The sequence below is a fragment of the Rhamphochromis longiceps genome, linkage group LG10 (genome assembly GCF_057381845.1).
Source record: "Rhamphochromis longiceps isolate RC_006_pf linkage group LG10, R_longiceps_female_GT1.1, whole genome shotgun sequence".
Classification (NCBI taxonomy): Eukaryota; Metazoa; Chordata; class Actinopteri; order Cichliformes; family Cichlidae; genus Rhamphochromis; species Rhamphochromis longiceps.
In genome coordinates this window covers 11,769,114-11,784,161 of record NC_140566.1, presented here as the reverse complement: position 1 = coordinate 11,784,161, position 15,048 = coordinate 11,769,114, and the positions used below count along the sequence as shown (strand labels likewise).

Genomic DNA, 15,048 nt, shown 5'->3' with positions numbered 1-15,048 from the left:
TGTGAGAATGTACTACTTTTTGTGTCAGGTAACAGATAGATAATTTCTCTTTTAGCATCTGGTAACCAAGTAAGTATCGAAAATTAACAATTTTATCTTATTGCCGACAATTTTATTCCAAGATCAAGCAGTATTTTACCTTTATTCTCGAATTTTCTACTTAATTCTAATAAATGCTCAATCAAAAAACCAAAACGTTATCATCGTCGTTTCCGGTGGCTTTTATTTTGAAGAGTAGCTAAAGCGGTCATATTTCTTGCTATCGGTTCACTAAATATGAATTTCCTAGCCCACATATGTAATAAAAGAAGAAGAAGAAAGCTCTCCAGCAAGCGCTAGCTCTAAATTAAGCACATAAAAGCAAAGCTTCATTTTGCACATTATTATCATGGCGCTGACTCTTTCCAATTGCTTCGTCAGCGCAAAACAGGCTTTCTGACAGAGTGGCTAAATGAACGACTGCACACGCTTCAAATGGAACAACTTGGACGAAGAAACAGAAAATGAGCTGCTATCACTCCGAAGATGATGAAACAGAAAGAGGGGGGATAGACCATTGTTGTTACACGACTTCACCATCTATTTGTGAGGGCGGCGATAAGAAATAACACTGCACCCAAGATGTAGCTTCACGTTTTCACCGCTGGGTGTCGCCCTGTCCTCTACAACATTACTTCACGTACACTACAGACTGAAATTACTCACACTAAACTACTTGCCAGCATGCAAAAGCATAGATGCTGGCTTGCAACACTTCGTTTATATCACCTCTGCATGCAACCAGCTACATCGAAATCTGTGAGGGTAACCACTGCTCTATTTGCGCACTTAGAGTTTTCTTTTCAGATGTTTCCTCATGCAAGCGTCTTGTTTTTGTTTTGATGGTGTTTATTATTTGAACTCATTTCTACAGATGGATATAGTTAGCTATTTTCTAATCTGTCTAACTTGTGCTTTTTATTTCTGTAAACCACATGTCTGCCACTGCAGCATAAGGGAAAAAGCATGCATGTGAAAGGAATTAACTTTCTAGCTGAATACTGTCATTACCATGACTCGGACTTACTGGCAAATAATGATGTCTCCTGAGCAGCTACCATAAAATGTGAGGGAAGTCAAGTATTAGGTGTGACATTTGAGTTGCCGTTAGATCTGACTTTAGTGAGACATCCTGTTATTGCTGTGAGCTTTTTGGCTCATTCACTGGAATATCTTATTTTCCCCATAAAACGCACAATGAAGTGCATCCAGGAAAAAGGCTATTATGCCTCAACGACTTCCCTCCTGAAAAGTGACAAACTCAGACAAAGCAGGACACAGTCATTCCAAGTAACCTCTGCATGTGCTTCCATCTAGTTATCACTGAGATCCTATGAGAGTTGGTCCTTACTGCAACGCACCACATGATTTGAGGAATGTTTTTTTTCTTCTTTTTTTAAAAAAAAATGTGTGGAGTGAATTTGTGAGGAACCATATTTAAACAGAACAGATGGCTCCACAGTTGCTTTAAAATCATCAGTTTGGATCCATCACCTTTACAGATGGATTCACACAACTGCACGCATTCTGGTTTTGGTTTTTTTTTCCTCACCTCTGAAGCGCAGTGTCACGTTAAATTGTGTTTCAGAGTTTAAAAAGAGAGGGAGAGAGATTAACAGCTTGCAAAAGGAAATGTGTGGATGTAATAACAGTAATGTGCTGGCTCAGGGAGGAGGCATGGACGTGACCTAACTCCAGGGTGCGTACCAAAAACAACTTTTCACTTTTCTGGGACTGTCTCGCTGTCAAACTGTTTTAAGTTTGTTTTCCATTTTTCTCAGTCAGCGCACCCCTCCTCTTTTGCCTCAGCCGTCCGTTCACTACAAGTCATCTCCTCCCCCGCTGCTGTTCCCTCTTGACTCCCCAGCAGGAATGTGGGGCCAGCTTGGAGGACTCTTTCAGGAGTTACAGCAGAAACCTACACTCTTGCCTCGGATTACGGCTTAAAGGTCACTGTTACTCCCACACATATTGGCAGCGGCTGCATGGTTGTGCAGACGTCGTACACTCCACCCCCCCACCCCACCCACCACCACCACCACCACCAGCAGACTCCTGTGCGCCTTTGCATTCCTTCCCCTGCTGACTCTTATCAGAGTCTTTGGGGTTAAACACAAACACAACACAGCACAACTGGGGAATGCTCATTTCTCTAACTGCAAAACAGACAAGCACCAAATCTGTCAAAAGTTTGGAAAGCATGTGGCACAAAACCTCTTTCAAGCAATCTGGAACGCCACAATGAGATCTGAACTATAAAATCTTACTAAACATAAAAAAAGAAAGAAGAGAAAAGAAAAAAAACTTCTTTGTGGAAATATCTTTGTGATTTTACAGACTGTCTGGACCTTTTCCCTCACAGTTTGATCAAGATGTCCACCTTTGTAGTCCATAAAAATTTATCATTTTACATCAGCGTACCCTCCACAGGCCTCAATAACGCAGGCGAAAGAGTTGGCTCATTACTGAATCTCAACAGAGAAAGGATACTCCCTCCTCTCAAGTGTTATTCTTGCCTTGGTGGCAAATAAACAGTCCTTGAGTCAATGGAGCCAAAGGAGCTCCTGGGGCTTAGGGAAATAAGAGCATCAGGTTTATTATCATTCCTATTAGAGCTTATTTTGACTCCCACATGTATTTTTCATTCAACTAAGGCTATTTTTTTTAAAGAAAAACATTCTGTTTTGCAAATTAAAGGTCTCACATCATGCTGTGGAATGTAAAGATTTACGGGCCTTCCTGTGCACGTACAGCCCATACAGCCTCAGGCTTTGCCTCTACCTGTGCCCTCTCTGTAATCAGGAGTCAGACGCAAGCTGGAGTTCATTTTTCCTGAACTTTTAGGCATTTAAAGGTCCAGAAACATCCAGAAACAAAACTTTCCAGACTTCTGATACTGGAGCCCTTTGCTCCTCCTTCCTAGATGCTCACTGAGACTGAGACCAGACTTACTCTGGAAGAAACATCTGGCTCAAATTAAAGCCTTCTCCTCCGTCCCTCGCCACTCATGTCATCCCCCCCCTCATGGTTATTTTTTGCAACTTTAGCCCTTTCATCCTTATTGTCCATCTCTTCGTCCATTCTTGCCCCCCTACTCATTCATTCTCTCCGCCCATTCCGAGCCTCCTCCTCCTCCTTCTCCTCCACTTCCTCCTCCTCTGTCTTTCACCTCTTGCCTCCTGTTACCATCTTCCTTTTCTGCAAATAGTCTGGTTTGCTTTTTGTACGCAGCATCATGAAGCCAATGAGCCATATCTGGGGTCTCTCCTTGGTCTTGTCTCTGAGTTTGGGATGGACAAAGGCCCAACAGACAAATTTCACCAGGTGAGGTTGCATTTTAAACCATTTGTGATCGAGAACCTGCAAAAGAAAGGTTCTTCTTGAAATTCACTCTGATCCTCATATGCAGATATGTGAGGTGAAGATACTTTTGTTTATTTTAACAAATATCAACCAGGATAAAAAGGCTCTTTGAAATGATCTTTACTATGACATTTTAATTCAGTCCTGCTTCTGTACATTCTTTCCAGCTGACTGTTTAATTGGGCACAGAGCTGTCCTGTTGGTTTTGGGCTCATGATGTGTGGCGCACTGAGTTTGCAAAGGCTGAGGTGCCACAGATGTTAATGCTTTCAGCTCTGCCTGTGGGGTTGAATCAGAGAAACTTGGCTCTGATTCTGTGCATTTAGGCTGTAATCAGCAGCTGTCTGACTTTGCTGGGGTTCTGCTGTCTGAGTCCTAGTCTGGGAAAACAACAACGTTATGTTTCAATCTAATTTTAGTTTTCTAATTTTGGTTGTCCACGTTGCTGTTTTTGCCTCCTTACAATTTGTTTACTTCCTCTAAAATGAGGCATGATTGAAAGATGTTTTATATTTCTTAAAAACTTGAACTCTCCAAAACTCTCTACACCACTAACTGTAAAATATCCCTTAACAGAAATGACTTCATAATAACTGACATTTTTTCAGTGGCTCCTAGTTTTACAAATGTATCCTTGCCAAAATAGGACATTTTTCTTCCTGGAAAGTACATTTTGACAAAGTGTCCAAAACCTGAGCATCAGCTGTAAAATCCCCAGTACTTTTCACTGGCCTACAATTATTCAACTCTTTACTTAAAGCTACTGACTAGTCACTACATAGTTATGGACTACCAAAGCACTCAAGTTTAAAAAAATACAAATTAAAAATTAATATGTGCAACCACTGTGATGGTATTGTCTCTAACCCCTATTAAATTTAGCTAGTTAGCCTCTGTTAGCTGCACACAATATCAAAGTCAGTCTGAGTCAAACAGTTATTTGATGTAAATACGCACATTGCACAAATGCAAGAACATCTCTATTTAACAAGCATTACAAATCTTACCTCGTGGGTAAACTAGTTACAACAACTTAGATAGTTTCCAACACCAAAGATAACAGATAATGTTAACTAGCAAGAAGAAGGAAATACCCACCTCTTTCTTGTTCATGTAAAGTGTTGTTTTGTCCAAGGAACACATTGGGGATCAAAAGACACAAACATGATAACCAGTTTACATTAGTTATGCTAGCCCAAACTCAAACCATGGCTGGTTAGTTCAAACTCTGTTAAGTTTGAAAATCTTTTACTGTATAAATGGACTAAGAAAAAGGCAGTTGTGTGACTGGGTAGATGAGGCTTGTATAAGAAAGCCCTTTGAGTGCTCAAATTGAATAGAAAAGCAAACTATAGGTACAAGTCTATTTAAAACACACAAATAATGACAGGTAATTTGGGAGCAATTTATCTTACTAAAATGCTATTCAACATGTGGCTATAAGATCTGCGAATGAAACCACCAACCTTTAGATTAGTGGACCTTGGCGTCTCCTATTGGTAATGGAAGTCCAGCTGTGAAGCTTCAACATTAGCAAAAGGCTAATGACTTCAATCAATCAAAAGTTCAGATTCCTATGGGGACGATAATTGACAAAAGAAAATCGCTATGTAAACCCACACGTATAACCATTTAATCAGAAGTCTTTTTGCAATCACAAGATTTTCCTCTTGCTGGACTTTAAAAAGAATGCAAAGTACTTCTGCGCTGGCTTCTGTCTTAAGAGCAGAAAGCCACAGCCATGTTTTATATACAGTCTCTGGCTCTATTTCCTGAGGTACAGCCAAGCTAAGACTATAAATCGATTTATAGGCTTTATAAATGACTGATATAGAGTAAACAAGGGTCTGTCAAAAGAAGTCATCTTAACTTAATTATGATCCTGTTACAGAGCTCAAGTGCTGACTCCAACTTGATTGAAGTGTGATTATTGTTGTTTTTTTCATTCTTTCCCTGTTTTAGTGTCAATTAAGCAGCAGACTTTAATTAAGAAAAACATTGCAAGAATACATGTAGCAACATCTGCACCCTGCGATTAAATCATCATATAATGAAAATTTCCATCTTCTTACACTAATTTCTTCCAGTAAATTCCCACAACAACAACCACAACAGCCAAGAGTTCATTTAGAGAGACAACTAGAGGATGTTAGTCCTTTTAGGACTCTGCTTGAGATTCCCATTTCTCACTGACTCCTTTACCACAGGCCTGTGTTCTACTGCGGAGGAGACATGGTTGCTGAATCAGGCTTTGTTGGAAGTGAAGGGTTCCCAAGCTTCTACAAACCAAACAGCAAATGTGCCTGGCGCATCACTGTGAGTCACTCTCCCTTCCCCAAGCCTGAGTTCTCCAGCTTTTCCAAGCTTTCTGTGTCTGACTCATGTGATCTCGATGCTTTCCAGGTCCCAGAGGGAAACGTGATAACGCTCTCCTTTCGCATTTTTGACCTCGAGGCTGACTCACAATGCCGCTACGACTATCTGGATGTTTACAATGGACATTCCAACTTGGTGCAAAAACTGGGTCGCTTTTGTGGAACTTTCCGACCTGGAGCGCTCATTTCAACCACAAACATGATGATGCTGGAGATGGTGACTGATGACGAGACGCAGAGTCGAGGATTTCTGGCCTATTTCAGTGCAGTCAAACCCTACGTATCTGGTATGTGGTCACATGATGAAGCTGTTTTGTTTTTGTGTTTTTCATTATAATGCCATGTATGCATTCCCAAATAATCCCAGTGCCTGAATGTAGCATATATTTTTGGACTTCGTATCCATGACCACAATTTCTAATGAGGTAATTTTGCCTTAAATTAAAGTTAAGCTTAATTAAATAGTTAATCTCCTCTTCTTCTTGGCCTCTTGCCTGCTCAGCTTTAAGTGGTGGCAAACCTAAAACCAAAGTAATAATAATAACAATAATAATAATAAAACATTTGAAAGCACTGCAGAGGTTCTCAATACACATTAGTTTAACAACATTTATGACTCCTAAAATTTTTATAAATCCCAGATTAAGCCTGTTTTGGATTTAAACTATTAAAAATGACTATATTCTTTAAAACGATTGGCAAGTGCAGCTTTCATAGTTTAGGAATGAAGTGTTTACAGTGTTAAAGAAAACAGGAAGTTTCCCACCTCATCCAGCTTTCACAGTACTGTTGTAAGGGAGCAGAATAATAAGTAGTGAATTTCTTTGCATTAAAACCTTCAATAGCAAATTATTACTGGTAATTAAAGTAACCTCTGGCAAATGATCTGAAACATATCATTAAAAGTAACAGGAGGCAGAACCATCGACAGTCTGGATTCAGCAGATAGATGTTGAGTATCAAGCCTGAGATTAGTCTTCAGACTTTTCTTTTTTGTTTGGAAGAGCTTATAATTAAGCTTCAATAATATGCTTCAAATGTGACCCTGAGTCATGCTGCACCAGCGACCTCCAGCAGTACCCTGGGGGCTCATCAGAAATTGTGTAATAATAGTAGAAGGGGGGCCGGAATAGAGGCCAAAGTATGATGCTACACCCCTGAGCTTGCACAATGTGTTTTAAAAAGTGTTCCAGCCAACAGGCTAGATTATTAATAACAGCTCAAAATGTTGAAATTTATATCTTTGTTATAAATGTGAAATGTCTTATTTGATATTAATGGTGCAGACAGCTTTAAGAAAAATTTACAAGTCTCTTCATTTAGCACCCTAATGGAGTGTTTACGGCTTGTTTCAGACGAACAGTTCTGTGGGGGGAGGATGACAAAAGCCCAGGGAGAGATCAAGACACCCAACTGGCCCGACAAAAAATACGAACCAGGAACAAGCTGCTCCTGGCTGATCACTGTGGAGCCCAATATGGTCAGTGGCAAGCTGACTCGCAGTGTGCAGCCACTGTATAGTCCAAAGTTCCTTACTTTGATTAATTGAATCTTTATACTTGTGTCTCTTTGGATACCAGGTGATCCACGTGAATTTTGATAAGTTTGCCGTGGAGGATGACGCTTATTGTCGCTTTGACTATGTGGCATTCTTTAATGGCGGAGAGAGGGATGACTCACGTCTGATTGGAAAATACTGTGGCGATCAGGTCCCAGAGTGAGTGACAGAAATTTCTGAAGCCTTTAAAGTCGTTTTAAAATAGCCATTTCTAATTTTACACCTCATCCTTTTTCCTGTCTCGTTCCTAGACCTATTGTTACCAGCGGAAATGTGCTACTGGTCCAGTTTGTGTCAGACCTCAGTGTGACGTCTGATGGGTTCCTCGCCCACTTTACCAGCATCGCACGTGGTTCTCAGATACCAACAGTCAACTCAGGACAGACTACAAGATACAGTCCTCCAGTACCTTCTGTCAAACCTGCACATCCTTCTACCCCGATAGAAACAACCACCAAATATGTGCCAGCTCCTGTCCCTAGGTCCACTCCGAGCCCCAAACCAGTCAAGCCCACTAGAGACCGTAATGCAAAGCCAAATGGAAAGAGGCCTGGTAGGTAAATGTACAAAATAAAAATAAAAAAGTTAACAACTAGTATCACTAAAAACATATTATTTCTTTTTCACTATTTTCTTATTAGTGCCTCAAAATCCACTCTGTGCCAAAGCCTGTAAAAGAAATGGAACAATCAAGACTAGTTTCTGTGCCAGTGAATTTGGTAAGTTTCCTGCTGTTGACATATATACACACACATGCATTATCAATCAGATGTTGCGTTCTGACTGACCCCACCTTTTTTCCAGTATTAACCGGGAAGGTGACCTCTGTGGCCCCGAGGCCCCGAGGTGCTATTCAGATTACTGTGTCCCTCATCAAGGCCTACAAAGCAGGCCGGCTAACCATAACACAAGTTGGAGAGACCATGTCAGTTAAGCTGATGTCGCAGTGCAAGAAGTGCCCGCTGTTCCGCAAAGGTGGGTTGTTGCTTATTTTTTAATTCGTATTATCCAGGTGCCGGAGATCAGCAGTATCGTCTTTAACTCAACAAACATAACCTCATTTAATCTTAATGTTTGTGGGGTTTTTTGGGTTTCGTTTTTTTTTTCATTCTCACAGGTGTCAACTACATCATCATGGGTCAGGTGAATGAACAGGGACAAGGTACCCTGGAACCCGGTGCATTCACAGCTCTCTACAAAGCCCCACACCACAAATTGTTAATGAATATCAGCCAACAACCCTGTTAACCTCAAATACCCGTCCAGACCAGAAAATGGAAACACAAATCTAGACATTTTAATGTGAAATGCAGCTCTTTCAAAGCACTATATATATGTTATACAGGAATACATAACTTCAGTGTTGTACCGCAAAATAATTAAAAGGAAGGCAATTGTAATGTCTTATTCAAAACTCTGCCAAACCTTATGTTTGTAATTTATAACTGAATAAAGGTTTTATATCTCTTTCATTTTATCTGACTGGCTACTTTGTGTGTGTGTATCAACTGTGACACTTAATATTAGAATGATGTCTCTGACTCCACCTTGTGGATTTAAAAAGTAAGAGCAACCTGCACATTATGAATCGGATAATCATGGCTCTAGATGAAGAAAATGTATTGTCATTCATAAACACAGAGACCAGTTTACCTTCATTTTTTTTTCAATATTTTTTTATTCGAAGATTCTGAAGCCAGGAATGACAAAGTCAATTTTCGAAAGATATATCAAGAAATTCCTCAATTTTATTAACAAAGGAAATGGAATTGCTCACTTTTTCTCTGCCGTTTTTGTAGCTTGCAAAACCATCTGAACCACTGAATACTTCTAGGGCCAGGGTCTGGCAGACTGACCTTATATTTGAGATCCGTGGTTCCTATTAAAAATCTCAAGAGGTGATAAAGTCTAAAGTCTTTGGTCAAAGAGTCTAAATCAAGATGTCACGTTTTTCAAAAAGGTTTCTACAAATTCCTGTTCTGACCTCATATAACTAGAGTGCAACCAAAAAATGTTCTGTACTTTTAGTACGGAATTATAATTGGAAACCTTGCTTTTTTAATTATTACTGAAGTTTATTAGTATAAATGTGTTTCACACGGCTATACAGCGCTTTTCAAGGCACCCAAAGCGCTTTACAATACCACTATTCATTCACTCTCACATTCACACACTGGTGGAGGCAAACTACGGTTGTAGCCACAGCTGCCCTGGAGCAGACTGACAGAAGCGAGGCTGCCATATCGCGCCATCGGCCCCTCTGGCCAACACCAGTAGGCAGTAGGGTAAAGTGTCTTGCCCAAGGACACAACGACCAGGACAGAGAGCCTAGGGATCGAACCAGCGACCTTCCGGTTACAGATGCGCTTCCCAACCCCCTGAGCCACAGTCGCCCAACACGGCTATACCAGGGCATCACAAGTTGTAGAAATAACAGAAAGAAAAATAACAGAGTACTCCTACCATCAGTCACACAGCAGGGATGTGGCTTTTTATGTCTAAGTGAGAAGTCCAGTGTAACAGACTCACCTGTGAAAAAGCTGACATCCCCATATGCCCTCTTTGCTTTCCAGCAGCTTGTTATGTGGGTTGTTGATGGCAGTTTGTCCATTAGATCTACTACCCAGTCTTCTCCTCATTCTTCAATTTTATCTTCAGTTTCATCCCTAGCATCCTCTTCTGCCACACCAACACTCTGCATGTCCTCCTTCACCATGTTCAGCATTTGGCACACATTTGTAATTTTCTTTGGGCTACCTTTGGCTTTGACTAATGAGGCTGAGATGCAGTCTAGCTGCCTCAACTAAGCCACGGGTCTACCTTATGACCCCAGACACGTGCCGTATCCTAAGTCAGTCTCAGGTCATACCCTTTGAGCCACATCTGGCCCATGCTATATTTTATGTAGCTCGTGTCATGAGTTTTTCCTGCATCTGGCCAAAAGTATATGTCACTGAGTTAACTGAGCTATCAGGGCAGGTTTTCTTTTGTGTAAAAAAAAAAAAAAAGCTGAGTGACACTTTATTTTTTTTAAAAATAACTTTACTGTATAAAAGAAAAGAAAAGAAATTAAATACATTGAAACTGTATTCAAAACGCAATTGTGACTCTTAAACAATGAATATGAATGATTAAATGTGATGGATTTTTACAATGGCTACAGAAAAAGGACATATAAAAGTAGATTTCGTTATAAAGCAGGAAACTTGATAATATAATCATATATAATCCTCCTCTCCACTCCTCTCATCTACACCCAGATGCTACCCTTCCCCTGTCTCTCCATTGCATCCTGTTGACTAAAGCAGCTCCCCGGACCTTGCTTCTGATTGCGTTGGGTGGGCAGGTTCTTGTACACAGCCCGGCTGTAGGGGATGAAGCACAGGCCCAGCTGGAGGTGTCGGGCCAGACGGCAGTAAGCCGCCAGCGCCAAGACCAGCAGAGGGGTGAGCAGCAGAAAGCCCACCACCAGCAGGGCTATGCAGGCTGTGTCGTCCAGCAGGTCTGAACAGTATAGTGATGTTCCATGGGGCTGCACCTGAAGGAGAAGGGATGAGCAGCACATCATCAGCACTAACTCTAAGAAGTGTTTGTGTATTTAAGGTGCTCACACTAGTGATGTACAACACGGTCAGCATGCAGTGTGCTGTTTGTGAGGGCCTAAGTCTCACAGTGACCTAGAGCAGCTTAGTAAATGAGCTCTGGGAGGCTCCAGAAACAGCTGAGAAAACAGCGTCAAATCTCCGGAAATAAAGGAATTCCTTTCTTTTCTTTGGCATTCCAACATAAGAGTTTGATTAAAAATCGACATCAGGAGGTGCAACTCCAGTGGTTGGTTTGATAAACTGTGATTACCAGCAGAATCTAGTTTTAACCCCTTTCTTTCAATCTTTTAAAACAGCATTTTCTTTCATTAAATCCAAGATAATTATATAAATATATATATGTATTTACTGTGGAGTGGCAGAGAAAGCCGAATACGATCATGGTCAGCGCAGGGGTGAGGATGATGCCGAACAAGATGCTGGCCAGACTGAAATTGATCAGAGCGATGATCATATTCTGTGCAGTGACCAGCACGGAGCACGCCCAGCAGTCCAGAGAGCCCCTCAACTCCACAGGGGGGTCAGCGGCTTCGCTCCCTCTGTGAGAGTAAGGAGGCGGCACCACGACCCCTGACCCCAATCTGGAGGAGAACCGTGCTTCGGAGCGGGCTTGCTCAGACATTGTCTTCTCCAGCGTCCCGGTCCGTGAGAGGCTCATCTTCTTTGTGGTCTTTTCTGCATAAAAAAACCACACACGAGTCATTCATGCAGCTAGACAATCCACAAAACAACCTGGATCAGCATGACTTTGTTTTAATCCCGGCGTTATCGATCTCATCTTGGGTCTTTGATTGTCTGTTAAAAACCTTCCCTCTCCCTGCATGCTCTGATTCTGATTCAGTCTGACCGCTACAAAGATGGAAAGTTACAGAATGTTAAACCATATTATGCAATAGGTCCCTGAAATATTATGGCGAAAGATATGGAAAGTCACCATGAGATAACTGCACAGTTGTAAGTGCAAGGAAATTAACTTCCCTGACTCCACCTCCAACCCCCTCCCAAAACAATGAGCCAGGAGCATCTGGAAAAGTTTGAAAAAATTCCACTACTCACCGAAGTGTCAGAACAATGTCACAATTTTATTCATGAAATGCTGGGTGTGAGCTTTTAATTCCTACATTTCAATTCATTCAAGTGTTTCCACGCGATAAAGAGGAGCACTAACACTACTTCCCTCTGATCTGTGCTGCACTGACAGCTGCTGGTATTCACCAGTGTGAAATCTTTCACTTTGGCATTTCAACCTCACCCTCCAATCGACTGTCCAGTTAGGTGTTAAGATCATTAAAAAATATCTCTTCTAAAACTAGATTATTGTGCATTATATGGAAGTCAAAGAGTACAACTTGAGTAACAACTATCACATAGATTAAAAGGGCTTTTTGAGTATTAAAAAAACATATTAACGGCTTACACAACATTTTAACAGTTCCTTCGATCTGGGATGGCCTTTTGGAGACACTGGAGAAAATAGGCTGTTTGCTTCCAGATCAAAATGAACCCTACTGAATGGCACTGATTTAGTGTGTACACATTCAAATAAAATGAGCTGTTTTGTTTATTTTTGAAAAAAAGAAAAAAGAAAGGAAAGCAAAAGTAAAGGATGGATCCTGTCATACTTACTTGCGTTATAAACCTGATGACCTTCCCCGGTGCAGCTCAGTAGTGGCACCAGCAGATGAAGAGAATTTCAAGAATTTCCTCCTGATGTGCGTCTTCTCCGACTAAAAATCCAGATTTCGAACGTATATCCAAGTAAAGGTGGAGTTTCTACCTCTCGGCTAAGTCTTCTTCTGTGCTCAGGGCTAATTATACAAGCTAATAATAATAATAATAAGAAGAAGAATCAGGAATCTGTCAGCAGTTTGGACTTTAGAGATGTCACAGAGGCGGGGAGAAAAAAGCTCTACAGGCTGGTGGCAAATTGTGCTTTCCTACTGGCTTCCTTCCCTGACATGCTTTTCCTTCCCTTTTTAAGATTTTCACTCTGACTCCAGTTTTGAGATCCGAGCCAGTGAGCCTGTATCCTGTGTTGCCTCGAATGCACAGAAAGAAGGCTGGGCTGTGTTAAAGGCTGATGTTAGGTTTGTTGGGCAGAGGTGCAGTGGAGGGGTTTATATATGATAACCCCTGAGAGGAAGGGGGAGGGAGGAAGAGTGTTTATTTGGATGGATTAGAGGAGTTATATGCAGCCCAGTCTGCAACACTTTACACCTTCACTGAGCTTTTTCTTCACTGTCAAGTCCCGATAAGGTCCTGTTCAAAATCCAAAACAGCTCATTTTGTATCGCTTTTCAAGCCAAAAGAGAAAAAATAAATAAATTTGAACCCATTCTGGGAGAAGTCAAACTGAGAGTCTGACAGAAGACTTGCTATATTTACATTTTCACTGAGAGCTCAATTCAACCACTTGGCAATATAGCCTGAAGTAAGATGTTTAAGGCACAGACAGACTTACATAAGGTTTCTTCCCAGTGCGGGAGTGACAGGGGTTTGGCCTTTGACCCTGTGATGAAAAACAGATCTGCTCTTTCAGAAAACATAAGGAAACGAGGAAGCGGGGGAACACTTGCTAATTTAGAGGTGGGGAAAGAGGCTATCATGGGACTGATAAGAAGCCAGAGGGGCTCAGATCAAAGGGTGAAATTAGTATTTTGATATGAAGTCTAATTTTATTATCTTTTTTTTTAAAAAGCTCACCGTAGACATCTTTGTTTATTTCTTTTTTAACAAGGGGCAGATCTGTAAATTACCCAAAGAGAATGAGACTGATCAAAGAACTCTTGGCGTTTAATCTGTGGGTTTAAAATAGAAAGAGGGGATGAGGAACAGAGAAGGTGACGGGGGTCAACCAGTGTTTTTGCCATTAGCAGTGCCACAGTGTGTGTTGTTTGCATGTGCATGTGAGTGTATGAGAGGGCTGGTAGAGGAAGACCAGTCTTCCTGTCCTTGGATCCAGGATATCCGCTGCTGTGTCCACGCTCGACACTGTGATGTGCACAGGTCTGGCAATCTCATACCCGTGAGACAGAAAGAATGACACTCTCATTGCGTGTGGCGCCTGTTTTCAAACAGTTTCATGCAAGTCTACATCTGTTATATTATTTTGGTTCATTATCATTGTATAAGCAATATGTAGCGTTACTTCTTTTGGTCACTTTAGGCACTGACTTCATTGTTTTACTGTATGACTTAGTTGACTTATTGCTACATTTGAATTACTTTCCTGCTGAACTCGAGAGCAGCTGCAGCTTGTAGCTTTGACAAGATGGTATCAGGAAAGTGTTGGAGGGAAAAATAAACGAGCTGTGTGCTCGCCTCCCTCAGCATCAACTCTGAGGGAAGCACAGTGTCCAGTGGAGCCACTCAGTGGCCATAAGCAGACTGACAGAAGTGCAGCTGGCACATTTAAACGCTGGATCAGATCCTTCAGGACCACAAGACCTCATTGTTGCACAGATATGCCTTCAAAAGTGAAACAATTTTGTGAACTTGGAAAACTAAAATGAAAATAAAAAATATTATCCTTTGTTTCAGCATTTGTTAGTTTGGCTTGATAGCTAACACTTTTTAATTAATACTGAGTTTGACAGGAATGATAGTGGAATTTAGTAATTAATGGATAATGGATGGTGCATAGTGAGATTATTTGAATTTTTAGAAAATGGAAATTTTGATGTACTGGTTCTAGAAAAAAAGGGGGAATTGCATCACCAATAACACGAGGTTTTATTCTCCTGTAAAACTAATTTTTATTCAAATTAATAAAAGATTCAGACAGAAGCAAGTTGCATGCAGTTCAGTCTCACTTTCTTAGAAAACGATACCATATAAAATAAGTCGTGTTTTTAAATGCTTATAAACTTCTGTACCTCCACACTAGAATGGAGTTGGGTTGCAAAGCAGCTTGCCGAGCCATCTACAACTGTGGGCGGGCAAAGCTCTTTTTAAGATTTTCTCATAGAATGCAAATAGAGGCTGTAGCTTACCCATCAGGTAAAAGACATCCGCTCATATTGAGCTAATCTCAAAGAGAGCAGAGAGGGTTAGCCAGTTAAGACTGAAGAAGGTACTCGATGGGACTCCAAAAAAGAAATGAAACGTC

At 41.0% G+C, this 15,048-nt stretch overlaps 2 protein-coding genes across 2 annotated transcripts; one reads left to right on the top strand and one right to left on the bottom strand.

Moving 5' to 3' along the window:
• The first annotated feature begins 3,183 nt into the window (after nt 1-3,183).
• pcolcea (procollagen C-endopeptidase enhancer a) lies at nt 3,184-8,812 on the top strand. The gene is made up of 9 exons (XM_085420174.1): nt 3,184-3,363; nt 5,610-5,718; nt 5,806-6,064; nt 7,133-7,257; nt 7,358-7,494; nt 7,587-7,888; nt 7,977-8,054; nt 8,140-8,310; nt 8,453-8,812. The coding sequence occupies exons 1-9, from the start codon at nt 3,275-3,277 to the stop codon at nt 8,581-8,583; spliced, it is 1,401 nt and encodes a 466-aa protein (XP_085276300.1). The 5' UTR covers nt 3,184-3,274; the 3' UTR covers nt 8,584-8,812.
• A 1,621-nt stretch (nt 8,813-10,433) lies between these two features.
• Nucleotides 10,434-13,032, bottom strand: tmem88a (transmembrane protein 88 a). Its single transcript, XM_085420173.1, has 3 exons — nt 12,567-13,032; nt 11,290-11,615; nt 10,434-10,873 (listed from the first exon to the last, which is right to left on the bottom strand). The coding sequence occupies exons 2-3, from the start codon at nt 11,596-11,598 to the stop codon at nt 10,586-10,588; spliced, it is 597 nt and encodes a 198-aa protein (XP_085276299.1). The 5' UTR covers nt 11,599-11,615; nt 12,567-13,032; the 3' UTR covers nt 10,434-10,585.
• Nucleotides 13,033-15,048: the final 2,016 nt, after the last annotated feature.

What these genes read in the sequence shown, in the direction of transcription:
- pcolcea (XM_085420174.1), top strand. Translation starts at nt 3,275, where the DNA reads ATGAAGCCAATGAGCCATATCTGGGGTCTCTCCTTGGTCTTGTCTCTG. An exon ending in AATGTGCCTGGCGCATCACT is followed by an intron (nt 5,719 to 5,805) that starts GTGAGTCACTCT and finishes GATGCTTTCCAG; the next exon opens with GTCCCAGAGGGAAACGTGAT. An exon ending in TGTGGCGATCAGGTCCCAGA is followed by an intron (nt 7,495 to 7,586) that starts GTGAGTGACAGA and finishes TCTCGTTCCTAG; the next exon opens with ACCTATTGTTACCAGCGGAA.
- tmem88a (XM_085420173.1), bottom strand. Translation starts at nt 11,598, where the DNA reads ATGAGCCTCTCACGGACCGGGACGCTGGAGAAGACAATGTCTGAGCAA. An exon ending in GCTTTCTCTGCCACTCCACA is followed by an intron (nt 10,874 to 11,289) that starts GTAAATACATAT and finishes CTTCTCCTTCAG; the next exon opens with GTGCAGCCCCATGGAACATC.